The sequence below is a fragment of the Sorex araneus genome, chromosome 7 (assembly GCF_027595985.1).
Source record: "Sorex araneus isolate mSorAra2 chromosome 7, mSorAra2.pri, whole genome shotgun sequence".
NCBI classification, from domain to species: Eukaryota; Metazoa; Chordata; class Mammalia; order Eulipotyphla; family Soricidae; genus Sorex; species Sorex araneus.
In genome coordinates, this window is record NC_073308.1 from 35,643,460 (window position 1) to 35,659,896 (window position 16,437).

A 16,437-nucleotide genomic window follows, 5' to 3' on the forward strand; every position below is an offset into this window, starting at 1 on the left:
GGGGGACCATATGGGATGCCGGGGATCGAACCCGGGTCGGCCGCGTGCAAGGCGAACGCCCTACCCGCTGTGCTATGGCTCCGGCTCCCCATTCTTTTTCTTATGTGTTGAACAGGCCGATTGCTATAAATACTAAAGTCTAAAGCCTTAATCTTCAGAAACCTCAGATACAGAGACATGCCTCTGTAAAGGTTTACTTGAGTATATTTCTACCGTTAGTTCTACATGGATGCCTTTAGATTCATTTGTATTTTACCTCATTCTCACTGAACTTAAGAAGTGGTTTGTCATTTCTGAGTTGTACTTTATCATCTTTAATTTAGCAAAGAGAAGATGCTCTATGAGGAAGAGACACCAAAGTCCCAAGAAACGGAGGAAGAAAACAAAGAATCCAGCAGCTCCAGCTCTGAGGAAGAAGAAGGTGAAGATGAGGCTTCTGAGTCAGAAACTGAGAAGGATGCAGGTAAAGCACAGATGTTCAGCGCAGTGGTCTGTCCTTCCTTCCTTCCTTCCTTCCTTCCTTCCTTCCTTCCTTCCTTCCTTCCTTCCTTCCTTCCTTCCTTCCTTCCTTCCTTCCTTCCTCCCTCCCTCCCTCCCTCCCTCCCTCCCTCCCTCCCCCCTCTTTTTTCACTCTTTTTTCTTTCTTTCTTTCTTTCTTTCTTTCTTTCTTTCTTTCTTTCTTTCTTTCTTTCTTTCTTTCTTTCTTTCTTTCTTTCTTTCTTCCTTTTCTTTCTCTCTCTCTCTTTCTTTCCCTCTCTCTTTCTTTCTCTCTCTCTTTCTTTCTTGAAAGAAATTTAGAGCTGTAGTTGGGAAGAGAAGAGACAGACACAGAGACAGAGAGACAGACAGATATATTTAACAGAGAGCGCAGACTTCTTTAGAGCAGAAATATTAAAATGCACATATATAAGAAAGTCCACATCTCAGGCAGATGCAGGCCGAAGAGCCAAGGCAAGGCTAAGAAAGTATACACCTCTTGGGCCCGAGCTATATACATTACAGAGGGGGGGGCTTTAGCATTTCATTTGGCCGACCTGGGTTTGTTCCTTGGCACCCCATATAGTCTCCTGAGCACTGCCAGGAGTGATCTCTGAGTGTAGAGCCAGATGTATGTCCTGAGCTACTAAATGTGGTCCCAAACAAACAAACTCCAAAACCAGAAACCTCAGCCAACCAAAAAGACAGAAAGCACACACCTCAAGAGGAGATGTGGGCACGTGCCCCCTTGTTTCTGTTAAGGGAGGAGATCATTGCTTGTCAGAGAAGGTTTCCGAGTATCCTTGAAATATCAGTGAGTTTCATTTTCAAAGATACCAACCCCCTGGAGAATTTGACTGTAAAAGCTTGGAGATCATTAGAAAGTGTTCACTAGTTCCTATATTGCTGTGTGATAAGGCGCCCAAAGAATTCTTGTCGTAGGTAGGTGGTATAAAGATCAGACTCCAGAATTCTGTGTGTTAATAGTCAAGGGAGGTTAGATCCTGCAGAGGCAGTTTTGGTTAAGTACCTCTACAGCAGTAGAATAGTGGGTAGGGCGTTTGCCTTGCAGAGGCCGACCCGGATTTGATTCCTCCCTTCCTCTCAGAGAGCCCAGCAAGCTACTGAGAGTATCCTGCCCGCACAGCAGAGCCTGGCAAGCTACCTGTGGCATATTTGATATGCCAAAAACAGTAACAACAAGTCTCACAATGGAGACGTTACTGGTGCCTGCTCGAGCAAATCGATGAAGAACGGGATGACAGTGCTACAGTGCTACCTCTAGTCAAATGGTGAAAATCTGCATTGCTTTTTGAACAGAATCTCTAAAATCTTTTTTTAAAAAATACTTTCTTACTATGTCTAAGCTTCTTTTATTACTGAGTCAGAGATAGATGAAGAATTGAAGTCCTATAACTTTTATGGTTCCTACATCTAATATATACGTCATATGGGGCCTTGAATTTATTACAGGGCAAGATAGTTGCCCCACTGTCTGAGAGTAAGATATTCAGTATGGTCACACCAACTATAAACTATGCCATAGGTTTTTATATTTTGGCAGTGCTCAGGGCTTACTCCTACCTCTGCACTGAGATCGCTCCTGATGGGTTGGGGAGACCATATAGGGTGCCAGGGACAATCAGCCGTGTGCAAGGCAAATGCCCTTCCTGCTGTGCTCTCGCTGTGGCCCCAGTACAGCATCCCATAGACTTTGATATGTTACTTGACAAACACTGAGAAAAGAAATTCTGGGTTTTACTGAATAGAGGTTCAATACAGTTTCTCATGAATAATTGGGAATTCATGATAAATTAAGGCTTTAAAATATTGGTCTTGCATTCACTGGCGTATTTTCTCTCTAGATTTGAGTCTATAAAAAATGACACATTCTAACTGGAAGATTGTGTTAGAGGGGAGTGCATTATGTTCATAATGGAGTCTGTGTTTTTCTCTGAACTCTATCATGGCTGACAATATACAATGAAGATATTTAGTGGAAGATATTTAGTTCTTTCTGTGTCTCTCCCTCCCCCATATCTAGTGAGGTTTGGTGTTGTTGGTATGGTCTCATTCAGTTATAGGAGAACATTGCCTTTCTTCATGCCTAGATCTCTGAGGGTTATTGAGTATCCATAAAGGGGTTAGATACCATTGGTTCTATAGAGAACCCAGGCAATAGCTAAGTGTGTAGTACAAGAGGGAACCATTCTTTCATTGAAACTTGAATTTCTATGATTAAGTATGCACAGTTTGCTCTGGAAATGCTGACATAGTGAAGCTATCAAAATATAGAAATGTCTCTTTTAAAAATCTTCTCGTTAATTCCACTTGTTGTCTGGAATTAATATTTGAACTTGTTGCACACCAGATCACTTTGTTAGTTACCAAGTTTTGAAGAATTGAAGAGAGCTGCCTGAACTACTTTTAATTGCTTTATGACATGCACCTATGCTTTGAGTCTCTTGTTCCACAAAGCCCATTGCTACTGGTGTAAACTATCCATTGCACCTTATTTCCCATGCTGCGCCCTTGTTCAGAAATCTTTGATGACCACCTTCTCTGCTCTGTCTTTTCCTTCAGAGTAAATCTCAAGTGCTCTAGCTTGGCCTTCCAGTGCTATCCATAGGTAATGACATAAGTCACATACATAAAGTCTGTATCCTCAAACATGTCTGAAACTTTTCCTGTCCTTAAATATTTCTTTGTGTTTTAGAATTAATTTCTTTTTTATTTATTTATTTTTTTTTAAATTTTTTATTGAGTCACCATGTGGAAAGTTACAAAGTTTTCAGGTTTAAATCTCAGTTATACAATGCTCGAATACCCATCCCTTCACCAGTGCTCATATTCCACCACCAAGAATCCCAGTATAGCTCCACCCCGCCCCCTCACACCCCAAACCCCCCCACACCCCTAGCCCCCCACCCTTAGCCCCCCCCCCCGCCTGTGTAACTAATAAATTTCACTTTACTTTCACTTTGATTGCATACAATATTTCAACAAAACTCACTATTATTGTTTGGAGAGTCTCTCTAGAATTAATTTCTATCAAATGCTCAGTTGATGGATTTCTGCTAGAAGCAATGTGATCTAATTTACTGGATAGAAGAAGTCTTTCTTTTTTTAAATTGAATCAGAGTGAGATAAACAGTTACAAAGTTGTTATGATTGGGTTTCAGTCATACAATGTTCCAGATCCATCCGAAAGATGTCTTTCTTAAAGGTATTTTTATGTACAAGAAATTGAAAAATAATGGATCAGTTCACAGTTCTCGCACCCTGTGGTAGTTGTCTCCACATTTTCTCTCTCTCCAGTTCTGCATACTTATCTCTGTTGGAACAGGTATCATTTTGGCTGGGAACCCAAGGTTTATCCTTGTACTCAAATCTCAACACAATATTTGGCATATGACAAGCCCTTTATTTAGTAAATGCTTTTGGTTGTGTATTTCTAGAGAAAATATGGGATAGGAAAGGCATATACATGTGACTAAAATACATTTCACATGAGAAAGAAAAATGAAGTTCATGTTGTTCACTAGTAAAATTTACCTTGAATTCAAAGTATTAGTTTGAACTAATACTGTATGTATCCCTCTAGTCCTGGAGTGATAGCACAGTGGGAAGGGCGTTTACCTTGCATGGCCCGACCCGGGTTTGATTCCTCCGCCCCTCTTGGAGAGCCTGGCAAGCTACCAAGAGTATCCCACCTGCATGGCAGAGCCTGGCAAGCTCCCTGTGACGTATTCGATATGCCAACAACAGTAACAACAAGTCTCACAATGGAGACATTACTGGTGCCCACTCGAGCAAATAGATGAACAACGGGATGACAGTGCTACGGTGCTGTATGTTGAGTCCTTTGTATTGTACTATACGCTGAAACATTTTATTTAATCCTTATATTCCCATTCTGAGATACATAGTGTTATTCCCACTTTTCAGAAATGGCCGTGGCACAGTATGGGCTGAGGTGAATTAGGTTTTATAGCTGTTGATAGGTGTCTGTAGTGGCTTGTCTGAAATCCTGACCTTGGATTCCTCAGAGCAGCAGAGGAAGAGTGAAATTTGGAAATTTTCTGCCTAAGAAGTCAACGCTAAGGCTTTGTAAAGGATGAGATGTCCCATGGAAGAGATTTCCCATCGTAGAGCAAAGAGATACAAGGAAAGAGTCTTGGGGCACACAGATACTCAGGAAGTAAGTGGAATTAGTGAAGTCATTAAAGAAGGTGTGGCCAGAGAGGTAGAATGTGGGGAAAGCTTGGGTGTATATTTCTGCATCAGAAAACCGAAGCAGGATTAAGTGGGAGAATCAGCTAATATCCACATCTCACCGTGTTCCTGCTGCTTCGAGGACTCTGGTGTCAGGACTTCAGCTAGTGATAAGATAGCAGAGAGGCCATCAGCAGCAGCGCCGGCAGCCTGGAGTCCAGTGGAGATTTTATCCATGTGCCAGGGCCCAGCTCAGATCAGCTTCCTTTAGAAAATTTTACCGTCATAGGTACGAGTTCTTTTCTAGCTCTGACACTTACGGCTATTTGAGCCATGTTTGTATTAACGTATGCTGCTTGGTGGTAGTGTCATTTCTGTGTTGCTTCTTTCTTATCTCTGCTCATCACAAGCTTCAGAAGCACTGAAATATGATGCACCTCTTATTTATCTTTCTGCCTTTCATGATATCTAGCCAAAGGGCCTTTGACCAGCGAGGTGAAAGTAGATACATGTTGGAGAAATGGAAAAATGGGTCATATTTAAACCTCAGTGGTGCTCACCAGATATATGTGTGCTGAACGAATGTTTGTTAAATACAGGTGTCATATTTTTAAAGATACACAATACAACCTTATAGAATGATAGCTTTGATGTATGAATGTTGTGACAATTACTAATTATATTTGGAGGTGAATGTTAGCAGTTTGACTTAGATTTTTTTTTTCCATTTGTTTTATTCAGTGACCAAAACATTTGGTATGTTAGTGACCTTTTGCTACATTATAAGTCATCTTAAAATCAAGTGGGTCCAAAAAACAAGGTTATAGTTGTGTGAGTTGGCAATTGGGAAGGGCCCAACTTAACTGACTTCTCTCTCCTTCCTTAGGGTAATACACATACAGCAACAAACTCGTGTGTTGAGTCAGTTGGTAAGACAGCTAGAAGACAGATGATCTTACTTATATTTCTAACGTTTGGCAGGATGCTTGGTGCGAGGGGACTGTTTGCCCCTTGTTACCACAAGGTAGCTGGATTCCAGCATAGTTAGGGAAGACCCAGTCCATAGCTTTTTCCTAGTCTCAGCTTGTATTGTATTGGCTAGTGTTCTAGCAACTGTAGAAAGTCACGAGTTTAAGGTTGGGGATGGTGATGCCTCCCATCGTCTTTTTCCCAAGAATTGCTTTAGCTATCCGTGGGCGTTTGTGGTTCCATATGAATTTCAGGATTGCTTGATCCATTTCTTTGAAGAATGTCATGGGTATCCTTATAGGGATTGCGTTGAATCTGTATAATGCTTTGGGGAGTATCGCCATTTTGACAATGTTGATTCTCCCTATCCATGAGCAGGGGATGTTTCCATTTCCTCATGTCCTCTTTTATTTCATGGAGTAGTGTTTTATAGTTTTCTTTGTAGAGGTCCTTTATTTCCTTTGTTATATGTTCATCACAGCACTGTTTACAGTAGCCAGAATCTGGAAAAAACCCGAGTGCCCGAGAACAGATGACTGGTTAAAGAAACTTTGGTACATCTTCACAATGGAATACTATGCAGCTGTTAGAAAAGATAAAGTTATGAACTTTGCTTATAAGTGGATCAACATGGAAAGTATCATGCTAAGTGAAATGAGTCAGAAAGAGAGAGACAGACATAGAAAGATTGCACACATCTGTGGAATATAAAATAACAGAATAGGAGACTAACACCCAAGAATAGTAGAAATAAGTACCAGGAGGTTGGCTCTATGGCTTAGAAGCTGATCCCACATGCTGGGGGAAAAGGCAGCTCAGATAGAGAAGGGAATACCAAGTAAAGTGTGGTTAGAGGACCTGCTCAGGATGGGAGATGAGTGCCCAAAGTAGACTATAGATCAAACACAATGGCCACTCAGTACCCCTATTGCAAACCACAACACCCAAAAGCAGAGAGAGAACAAAAGGAAATGCCCTGCCACAGAGGCAGGGTGGGGTGGGGGGGATGGTATTGGGGGGTGGGAGGGATGTTGGGATTATCGGTGGTGGAGAATGGGCACTGGTGAAGGGATGAGTTCTCGGGCATTGTATGACTGAAACATAAGCACGAAAATATGTAAATCTGTAACTGTACCCTCACTATGATTCACTAATTAAAAAAAAGAAGAAAAAACTGTAGGAAGTCACACAGCCAAGTCCAGAGTCAGTATGTGCAAACCCCCCTCAGGGTGTGGTTCACTGGGAGTTACAACAGTCTGTCACATTTGGCAAGGCCGATTTCTTGTGGCTGGAGATACTCAGATAGTATTTAAAGAATGTGGTCAAGAGGATCTGGAGAGGTCGTAGAGGGGTTAAGGTAGTTAATGCTGATCCCTGGTACCACACAGAGAACCCTGCATAAGCAGGTTCCTGGGGGTTCCGAGAACTGATTGCCATGACCCTGGAGACCCCCTGCACTGCACCACAGGGTCTCAGCAGCACTCTGCCTTCGGGCACATTGTATATAATGTGAAAATTTTCTAGTCCTATATTTAGGAATTAGGGGTAAAGCTGGCATACCAGGACAAGAATTCCATTGCGTTAATTTTCTTATGGCTGTGGGTGTAGAGAGTCATCTTAGTTTGAGTAGAAGCATCACATGACGTTATTAAGGACTGGATTGACAATAAACTTTTTAGCAAAGGCATCTGTACATATAAAGATAAAAGTCTCATATTTATATTTGTGCTTCTCTTGTCTTAGCAGATAAGAAGTCAGAAGCGACTGTCAACCATTCCAGCTCTGAAAGCAAGAGGAGTGTTTCAGAGCAGACATCAACACCAGCTCAAAATACCTTCTCTGCCTCTTCTAGGAGAGTGAGTACTTGGAGTCCATTTGAACATTATATGTGCCCTGATCCACAGACAAACAATGAAAGCCTGAAAGAAACACTTTCGGGGTTTTGTGCGATAGTACAGGCTGTAAGACACTTTCCCTGCATGTGGCCAGTTTTGACCCAGTCCCCAGCACTATATATGGTCAAATACTTGAAAAACAATAAAGTAACATTTTCACTTGCCCAGTCTGCTCTGATGCTAAACAAAATACCACAGATTGGGTGGGCATAGGCGAAAGATACTTTTTGGAGGGAGGTGGTTCTATGCCACCCTGGGCAGTGCTCAGGGATTAATCCTGGCTCTCTGCTCAGGAATCACTTCTGCTGGTGCTCAGGGCAACATGTTCGGTGCCAGAGATCAAACCTGAGTTAGTTGCATGCAAGCCAAGCACCTTCATCCCTGTACTATAGAAAGATGCTTGAATCAAAAAAGCCGCCAAACTTCCTTGGGCATCTTTCAATAATAGAGAATGAGTTTTTCATAAGAACTCCGAGATCATGGGCCTCGCTGACCCGTATCTTGGTGAAGGCTCTTCTGGCTTGAAGGCAGCCTCCTCTCACATGTTTTCGCATTGTGAGAGAATAAACTTCCATGTTTGCTCCTCTTCTTGTAAGGGCAGTAGCCCTGTGGAGTAGGAGGCCCACAGAATGACTTAATTTAACTTTTATCACCTCCACATATAGCCATTCTGGGAGATAGACTATGAATGTGGACAGGAAAGGCACACACAAACATAGCATCTTTGACATTGTCCACCAAAGCCGTGGAACCATTCCTCACCAGGAAAAGGTGCCTAAAGTAAGTCTAGATGGCATAGGGGATAGTAGTCTGGGACCAAGAAATTTTGTCAGTTGCCTGTTTTCTTCGTATCTGAGGTTAAGTATGTGTCTTCCTGGGTTAGGAAGATACCTCACATCCAGGATTGCCTTGATGTGTACTGTCCTTCATGTTTAAAATTTTACTATTATGAATAAAGTCCTTACACCTTGTGATAGGTAGAAAGCAGAGAGGGAAGGAACTTGCTGAAATACCAGCCGAACCCCCTCCTGTAACGTTATTCAGGCCTCTTAGGGAGTTGTAGAGTTCAACTGTGTGAAGTTGAATGATAACCCGGTTGGCGAAAAGTCTAAAATTGAGGTTTAAGTTGATCTAAGTTCTTTGGAATGTAACTGTTGAAAAAGCCCTTCGGTCTGATAGATTTTAAGTTCGTGATCTAAGTGCCGTGACTTAGAAAGCCAGGCTTAGGATGTCATTGGGGAAGAAAGCAAAGAGGACCTGGCCACGTGTTTATTTCTAGGAACACTGGTAGGAATTCGTTAGGAGCAAATACAGTAGCCAGGCTTTTAGTTATATCCAAACACTCCCACGGCTTCTAGGTGTGATGAAATGTCTTCATTTAAAAATTAAATGCACATTTCTTTGTCTTTGCTGCAGTAATGTTGGGAAAGGCATTTGCCCCCTCAGAATCAGGGCTGAAAATAAAGAGCTGATATGACTGAATATCTAAAGCCAATAGAAATACATAAAAATTATGTACATTCAGGTGAGTGAGTAAAGATGAAAATCAGAATATCGGCTGGAGATAAGTGGTTTAATGTTTCTATTGCATTTCTGTTATCCAAGATAGTAAAAGTAGCCTGGTGCCTGGTGAAAGACCAAACCTTTCTTATAGAGTCCCCTCCCTCACCACCCCCCCCCAACCCTAGACCCCAGAAAGAGACTGTTGATTGATGTTCTGTACATTAGTTAACCCACTGACTGGTCTTTGGGCCAATTCTAGTCTATAATGGTTTCCATGATTTATGGCAAAATGAGTTCATTAAAGACAATGGAAGTTTCCCCTAAAACTTTTATTTTCTGGTGTTAGGATTTTCTAATATTAACTTAATCAGCTTGCCACTGCAAGTCTTATTATAGCACCTTAACTACTCTTAAGGACCAATTAAGCTCGTCACATGTTAAGACCTGGAGAAGTGAAGTTACCTTTTCATTACACAGTGAATCAAGAAAAAATATACATATCATTAGAACTCAGATAGTAAGTTCAGTCACTTACTTAGGTCAGTACACATTACACAGGGAAAGAAAAAGGTGTTTAATTTTTAACTTTAACTCTGCCAGATAGGAGCGTTGCATTAAGAATCCGAGGCTAAGGGAAAACAAGGGCTAGGGGAACTGGTCAGTGGTTGGAATCCACCACAAGTTTGTATGGGACGGAGGGTAGGAAAGATAGAGAAGGGACCAGTGTGACAATAATAGGTTGAAGTGGTCACTACTCTGGATAAGAACTGGGTGTTAAAAGTAGGTAAAGGGATATACATGACAATCTTTCAGTATCTGTAATTGCAAACCACAAAGCCCAAACCTGGGGTGGGGGAGGGGGAGGGAGAGACAGAGAGAGAGACAGAGAGAGACAGAGAGAGAGAGAGAGAGAGAGAGAGAGAGAGAGAGAGAGCTCTGCTATAGACACAGGGTGGGGTGGGAGTGATGGGAGGGGACCTGGGGACACTGGTGCTGCGAAAGGTGCACTGGTGGAAGAGAGATGGGTGTTGGAACACTGTATGACTGAAACCTAATCAGGAACAGCTTTGTAAGGGTCTGTCTCATCGTGATTCAGTTAAAAAAAATTGAGGCTGGGGGCTGAAGAAATAGAAGAGCAGGGAAGGCGCTTGCCTAGCATGCGACCGACCTGGGTTTGATCCCTGGCACCACATACAGTCCCCTGAGTCCTGCCAGGAGTGATCCCTGAGCACAGAGCTAGGGATAAGTCCTGAGCATTGCCAGGGGTGGCCCCCAAACCAGTCATAACAACAGTAATGATAATCTGAGGCTATTTCTGACGTAGGGAGAGAGGAAGCCTGGTGGCCGTTGGCATCTGCCAGGTGGGGAAGGGAACACGGGCAGAGAGTCTTGCCGTATGTTGCTTCACTGAACCTAAGGTGCAGAAAAGGCAAACAGGCTGGAGAAAGAATCACGAGGACCTGTCTTGGGTGTGTCCCTGTAGTACTCCTCCAGCCTTTTTAACAAGCCCGAAGAGCCCAAAGACGAATCTCCTGCTTCCTGGAGACTGGGCCTCAGGAAGACTGGCAGCCACAGCGCGCTGAGCGAGGCCGCCAACTCCAGAGACGCCCTGAGGGACCGAGGCTCCTCCATCTACCGCTCCTCGTCAAGCCCTCGGATTTCTGCTCTGCTGGACAACAAAGATAAGGTACGGTGTGGGCTGGCACGGGCGAGTTCCAAGGCGGATTCTAGTCATGAAAGTTTAATTTCAGGAACAAAACAAAATTTATATATATATATTTTTAAATTAAAAAAAATTATTTACTCACTGCGAGATAGTTACAAGCTTTCATGTTTGGGTTACAATTAGCTCCCTCCCTCCCTTCCTCCCTCCCTCCATCCCTCCCTCCCTTCCCTTCTTCCCGTCTTCCCCTCCCTCCCTCCCTCCCTTCCCTTCTTCCCATCTTCCCCTCCCTCCCTTCCTCCCTCCCTCCCTTCCTTCCTTCCTTCCTTCCTTCCTTCCTTCCTTCCTTCCTTCCTTCCTTCCTTCCTTCCTTCCTTCCTTCCTTCCTTCCTTCCTTCCTTCCTTCCTTCCTTCCTTCCTTCCTTCCTTCCTTCCTTCCTTCCCGGTCAAGAATCAAACCCAGGGCCTCTTACATGCAAGATAAAAGCTCTACTACTGGGCTGTATACCTGACCCACTGCCAAGTATTTAAAGGAAAATAGATATGTTGATAGTTAATCAAATAATTATTTGCCCTTTATTATTTGCTTGGCAGATGACCCACAAAACAAATCTTTTAAGAGGCCTTAGTTTATCCTTCCTATCATACTCCTTCTGTAAGGCAGAGAGCAGGAGCCAGCAACATGAAGTCTAAACCTGGCTGTAATTTATCCTTTTGCCAATCATGAGCACAGTTCATTAGTGGGTAGTTAGTCCTAGTGAAACTCACTTAGAAAAAAATTTAGTATCTTTTTTCTTTTTGTAGTAGTTTTGAGAGCAGATTAGCTTCATGGTTAGAATTTATCTACTCATTCATTCAGGATGATTTAGTTTTTCATTTCTTCACTTTGGCTCCAGATTTTATAGGCTTCTATTATTGCTCTTTTCTGGGATCAGGTCTTCCTTGCAATTTAGTACCCTTGCTTGATAAATGTGTTTCTTTAGACTATTCAAGTGGACACAGTGTTTTGGTTGGATCAACCCTCTGTGTGCGTATTCCTAAAGAAGCTGCATTTCAAGGAAAAGTTAGGTGGGACAAGAAGTGGTTAGTTTTTTTGCAGGGGTTGGGGGGAGGTTTATTTTTGTTTTTTGGTTTTGGGGCCACACCTGGCATGCTCAGGGGTTACTCCTGGATCTGCACTCAGGAATTACCACTGGCAGTGCTCAGGGGACCGTGTGGGATGACAGAGATGACCCTGGGCTGCACGCCTGCTATACTGTCACTCCAGCCCCAAATATGTTTTATTTTATTAAAATCTTGAGAGTGGAGCTTTCGATTTATGAGGCTCCCTCTCAGCAGCGCCACTGCCTTATATGTGTCTGTAGCTGTTTTATTTGATCAACCTGACATCTCTGTGAAAACCATTCCCCAGCTATTTTTTTCTCTTGTATGAAAAAATGTTCAGAATTAGTCTGTGAAAGCTCACCCCTTGTAATACCACTCAAATTGGAATTGCTATTGAATCTAGAGATAAGATTATCCAAGCATATTAAGTTCTGCTCTTTCACCCCAGGTGTTTCACACTGTGTCAGTATGGAACCTTCCCTATACTATATGTGTTTTGATTTTACAGGAGAAAGAAAACAAAAGCTATTTTAGTTCACTAGGACCCCGAAGGCTGAACAGCACAAGTGACATTGAAGAGAAGGAGAACAGGTAATCCTAATGCAGACCCAAAGGCGGTTCCCTTCCACACTGCTGGGAACTGTGATGTGGCCCTTTCTGGATCTCCCACAGAGAACTAGTGAGGACTGTAGAATGACCTCAGCACCTCAGTGTGAGTGGTGGGCCCTGTGTTTTCAGAGCTCCACCCAGCAAAGCAAAACTCCCTTGCTTTGCCCATTCCTTGCCCTTGGGATCTTAGTGATAGCTGTCTTAAGGCCTTCCTCTCTGGCTTGATTCAGTATGGGTTTATTTCTTCTTCTTTTTTATTATAATGTAGGGGTACTGCTGTTTAGTCAGCCATTGATTAAGCTGATTGCATTGGGCGTGAACTCCACATTACTTTTTTTAAAATTCAGAATGTTAATTTTATTTTATTATTATTCTCTCTCCCCACATTTTTTTTCATTCACCATGAGATACAGTTACAAAGCTTTCATGTTTGAGCTCCAGTCATACTATCATCAAACACCCATCCCCTCACCTCAGTGCACATTTTCCACCACCAAAATCCCCAATATTCCCCACCCCACCCCCATTCCAACCCTTCCCCTGCCTGTGTGGCAGACAATTTTCCCCATGCTCGCTCTCTACTTTGGTTACATTCGATATTTCAACACCAGTTCCACCACCACTCAAACCTGCTGAATAGGCAATGCTAGACGATTTGTTTCGTATTACTTGTTATGGGTAGAATATAATGTCAAGGATATTCTGTGTCGTTCTCTTCTGGGAATTTTAGTTTATAGTCTCTGGGCCTTGGCCGTTGATGAGATTACATGGTGCCAGGGGCAGTTTGTGGGTGTGACTGCCAAGATACTGGAAAACTGGGGACCTGGGGGGAGGAGACCCAGTTCCGATCCAATGGGCTTGGAAATCTCAGTCACAGGTTCCTGCATATCTGGGTTTTCCTGCCCATCCGCTCTCAGGTGAAGTTCATCCTGTCTTGGGTGAGGGTTTATTTCTTTATTTTGGAGGCTTGTACCACACATGGCAGTGATCAGGGGTTACTCCTAATTCTGTACTCAGGTATCCTTATTGGTAGGGATTGAGGGACTATATGGGGTGCTGGGGAATGAACCCAGCTCAGCCACGCGCAAGGTAAATACCTCACCAGTTGTACTGTTGCTCCAATATGTAAGGGTTTATTTTAGTCCACCAGGAAACTCTAAAAGAGAGTTTTATGACTGACTGGTTTCCCAGATCCTACCACATGGCAGGCATGAAAATTGTTTAATTGTATCAATCAATTTAAACTTTTAGGTGGATAAATTTCAGATCTTCTCAGTTCAAAATGAGTACACAGATTTTGAAGCATTACTGTATCTCACAGTAGAATCTGATATAGAACTTTGCTTTTTTGGGGGGGAGGGGAGGAGGGTCATACCTGGCGATGCTCAGGGGTTACTCCTGGCTCTGCACGTAGGAATTACTCCTGCTGGTCCCCTGGGGGACCATTTGGGGTGCTGGAGACCAAACCTGGGTCAGCTGCCTACAAGGCAAACGTCCTACCTGCTGTACATACTATCGCTCTGAAAAGCATTGCTTTTCAAGGTGTGATCCTGCAGCCGGTAGCATTGGTATCACCTAGGAGTCATTAGAAGCGCAGACTCACAAGCCCCATACCATATTTTATATATTTTTTAAAAATGTATTTATTTTATAAAGAAGTTCACAATATTTGATTACATTTAATATCCAAACACCAATCCCACCACCATGACACCTTCCCACCACCATACTTCCGGTGTTTCCATCCCAAACCCCAATCCCTGCCCCAAAGCAGAACCAAAATAATACATTTCCCTCTGAGGTTGGTAGCCTCCTACTTTGAATCCCGTGAAATGTTGTGCGGTACCCTTGGAGTGTGGGTACAGCGTGTGTTTCCTACGAAGTGTCCAGGGAAAGGTTCACTCGTGGGTGAGGCTCAGCCCGAGCACGTGGAGAGCGGCCGTGAGCATGGTGGTGGTTGAGTTCTGGAGGTTTTCGGCTGCCAGGGCTGGATCCGTTGGGGTGGGGAGGGGTCTCACCCACCCCCCTCTGGGGTGCCCTGGCGTGGGGTCCACAGGGGGGTTATGGTGAGTGTCATGTGGCTCCTTTCTGGGAGAGAAGGATGTGTGATCTGGTGACCGATGATGAGACTATCTGGCTCCGGTGAGGCACACTCGTATTTTAATTCACATTAAGCAGTTCCCTAGGATTTGTGACTCAATTAATTTTTTTTAATGTAGGAGTACTGCTATTTATTCAGCCACTGATTAAGCTGATTGAAGTGGGCATGAACTCCACATTACTTTTTCTTAAAATTTTTTTTTAAATTGAATATTTGTGAGATAGACCATTACAAAGCTGTTCATAATTGGGTGGGTTTCAGTCACACAATGATCTGGCATCCATCCTTCCACCAGTTACATTTCCCACAACCAGTGTCCCCTGGTTCCCCTCCCACCATCCCCCCAACACCCCACCCCCCACCCCTAGCCTCCCTCTATGGGAGGCACTTTCCTTCTTGTTCTCTCTTTCCTTTTCCTTTTGTGCATTATGGTTTTCAGTGCAAGTGCTAAGAGGTCATGGTGCTTGTTCAGGGCATTCAGTGTTTTTATCAGGACGGTAAGGCTGGAGTAGCTTTTAAACTGGGTGGCACTTTGGGGTGTGAATGTAACTGCTGAGGCTTCCAGAAGTACAGGGAGGTGGCGGGAGGCAGCCCATCCCAACCTTGAGAAAGCCTAGAGCTTTCAGTCACAAAAACCGCAGACCCAAAAATGTTCTATTTTCAGATTAGATCTTGGTGAGGTCCTTCCCAAGACAGTGGAGTCTGGACAGGGCCATGGCAGTGATTTTTTGGATTGTGGAAGCAAGTGGCTGCCAGGGGCTCTGTTTGGGTGGGCACCAGGCTGACCCGCCTCCCCCTTCGATTTACTCTGGTCTGTTCAGCCTTGCATGGTCCAAGATTAACTGGGGTTTTCGATCTCTTTTTTTTTTAAATTTATTTATTTTTTAAATTTTATTGAATCACTGTGAGATAGTTACAAGCTTTCGTGTTTGGGTTACAATCTCACAATGATCAAACACCCATCCCTCCAACAGTGCACATTCCCCACCACCAATATCCCAGGTATACCCTCCCTTTCCCATCCTCCCCTTGCCTCTAAGGCAGACAATATTCCCCATACTCTCTCTCTACTTTTGGGCATTATAGCTTGCAACACAGACACTGAGAGGTCATCATATTTGGTCCATTATCTACTTTTGGCATGCATCTCCCATCCCATCTGGTTCCTCCAGCTATCATTTTCTAGTGATCCCTTCTCTATTCCATCTGCTTCCTCCCGTCCACTCATGAAGCAGGCTTCCAGCTATGGGGAAATCCTCCTGGCCCTTGTATCTACCGTCCTTGGGGTTTTTGATCTCTTTCAAGATTTATTTATGGGTCTCTGAAATAAGGCCGGTAAATGAGCTTGTATAGCTGAGCCAGAGGTGGTTTGTGGGTGTGGCTCCCACATACCTAACTTTTGGCCATTTAACTTCTTGGTAAACTTGGTCCCAAGTTGCTGGGGTCTGGCCAAAGGCACAGTGGCAGTTTTGGGGTATCAGGAAGCCTGAAGGCCCCATCAGGCTGCTGATGCACTTGCCCCGCAGGAACAGGTTGACCTGATGGTGGCACCATACCCCCAGACTCAATTAGTTTTAAAAGAACAAAAAAAGGGTGGAGAGGTGGTGCATGGAGTAACCTAGCTTTAATCCTTGACACCTCGAGCCTACCAGGTGTGATCCAAGGAGTAAGCCCTGAGTTCTGTTGGGTGTGGTAAACAAGCAAACAAACAGGATCAGAAGTGATGTCTTAGTGTTACAAACTTTTAAGGCTTAGATTCCTAATAAATTGGCTTTAATATTTTTCTTCTTTTGTTTGGGAGACCTTGTCCTGGCAGTAGTTAGCAGCCGCTGGTGGTGTTGTGGGGAAAGAACCAAAAGCACCCTGCGGTTCCAGGGATCCATCTCGGAGTCTTTCATGTA

General features: G+C 43.6%; 1 protein-coding gene across 7 annotated transcripts in view; it reads left to right on the forward strand.

Annotated features, from left to right (window-relative positions):
• The window catches only part of PPP1R12B (protein phosphatase 1 regulatory subunit 12B), a 227,209-nt gene that overhangs the window by 80,511 nt on the left and 130,261 nt on the right, over nt 1-16,437 (forward strand). For 4 of the 7 annotated variants that reach the window (XM_055144257.1, XM_055144255.1, XM_055144259.1 and 1 more), the window contains exons 8-11: nt 324-463; nt 7,405-7,517; nt 10,543-10,746; nt 12,335-12,417. In XM_055144257.1, coding sequence (XP_055000232.1) covers nt 324-463; nt 7,405-7,517; nt 10,543-10,746; nt 12,335-12,417 — 540 coding nt within the window. The remainder of the gene's footprint in view (nt 1-323; nt 464-7,404; nt 7,518-10,542; nt 10,747-12,334; nt 12,418-16,437) is intronic. The other 3 variants (XM_055144258.1, XM_055144256.1, XM_055144260.1) reach the window with 1 other exon arrangement.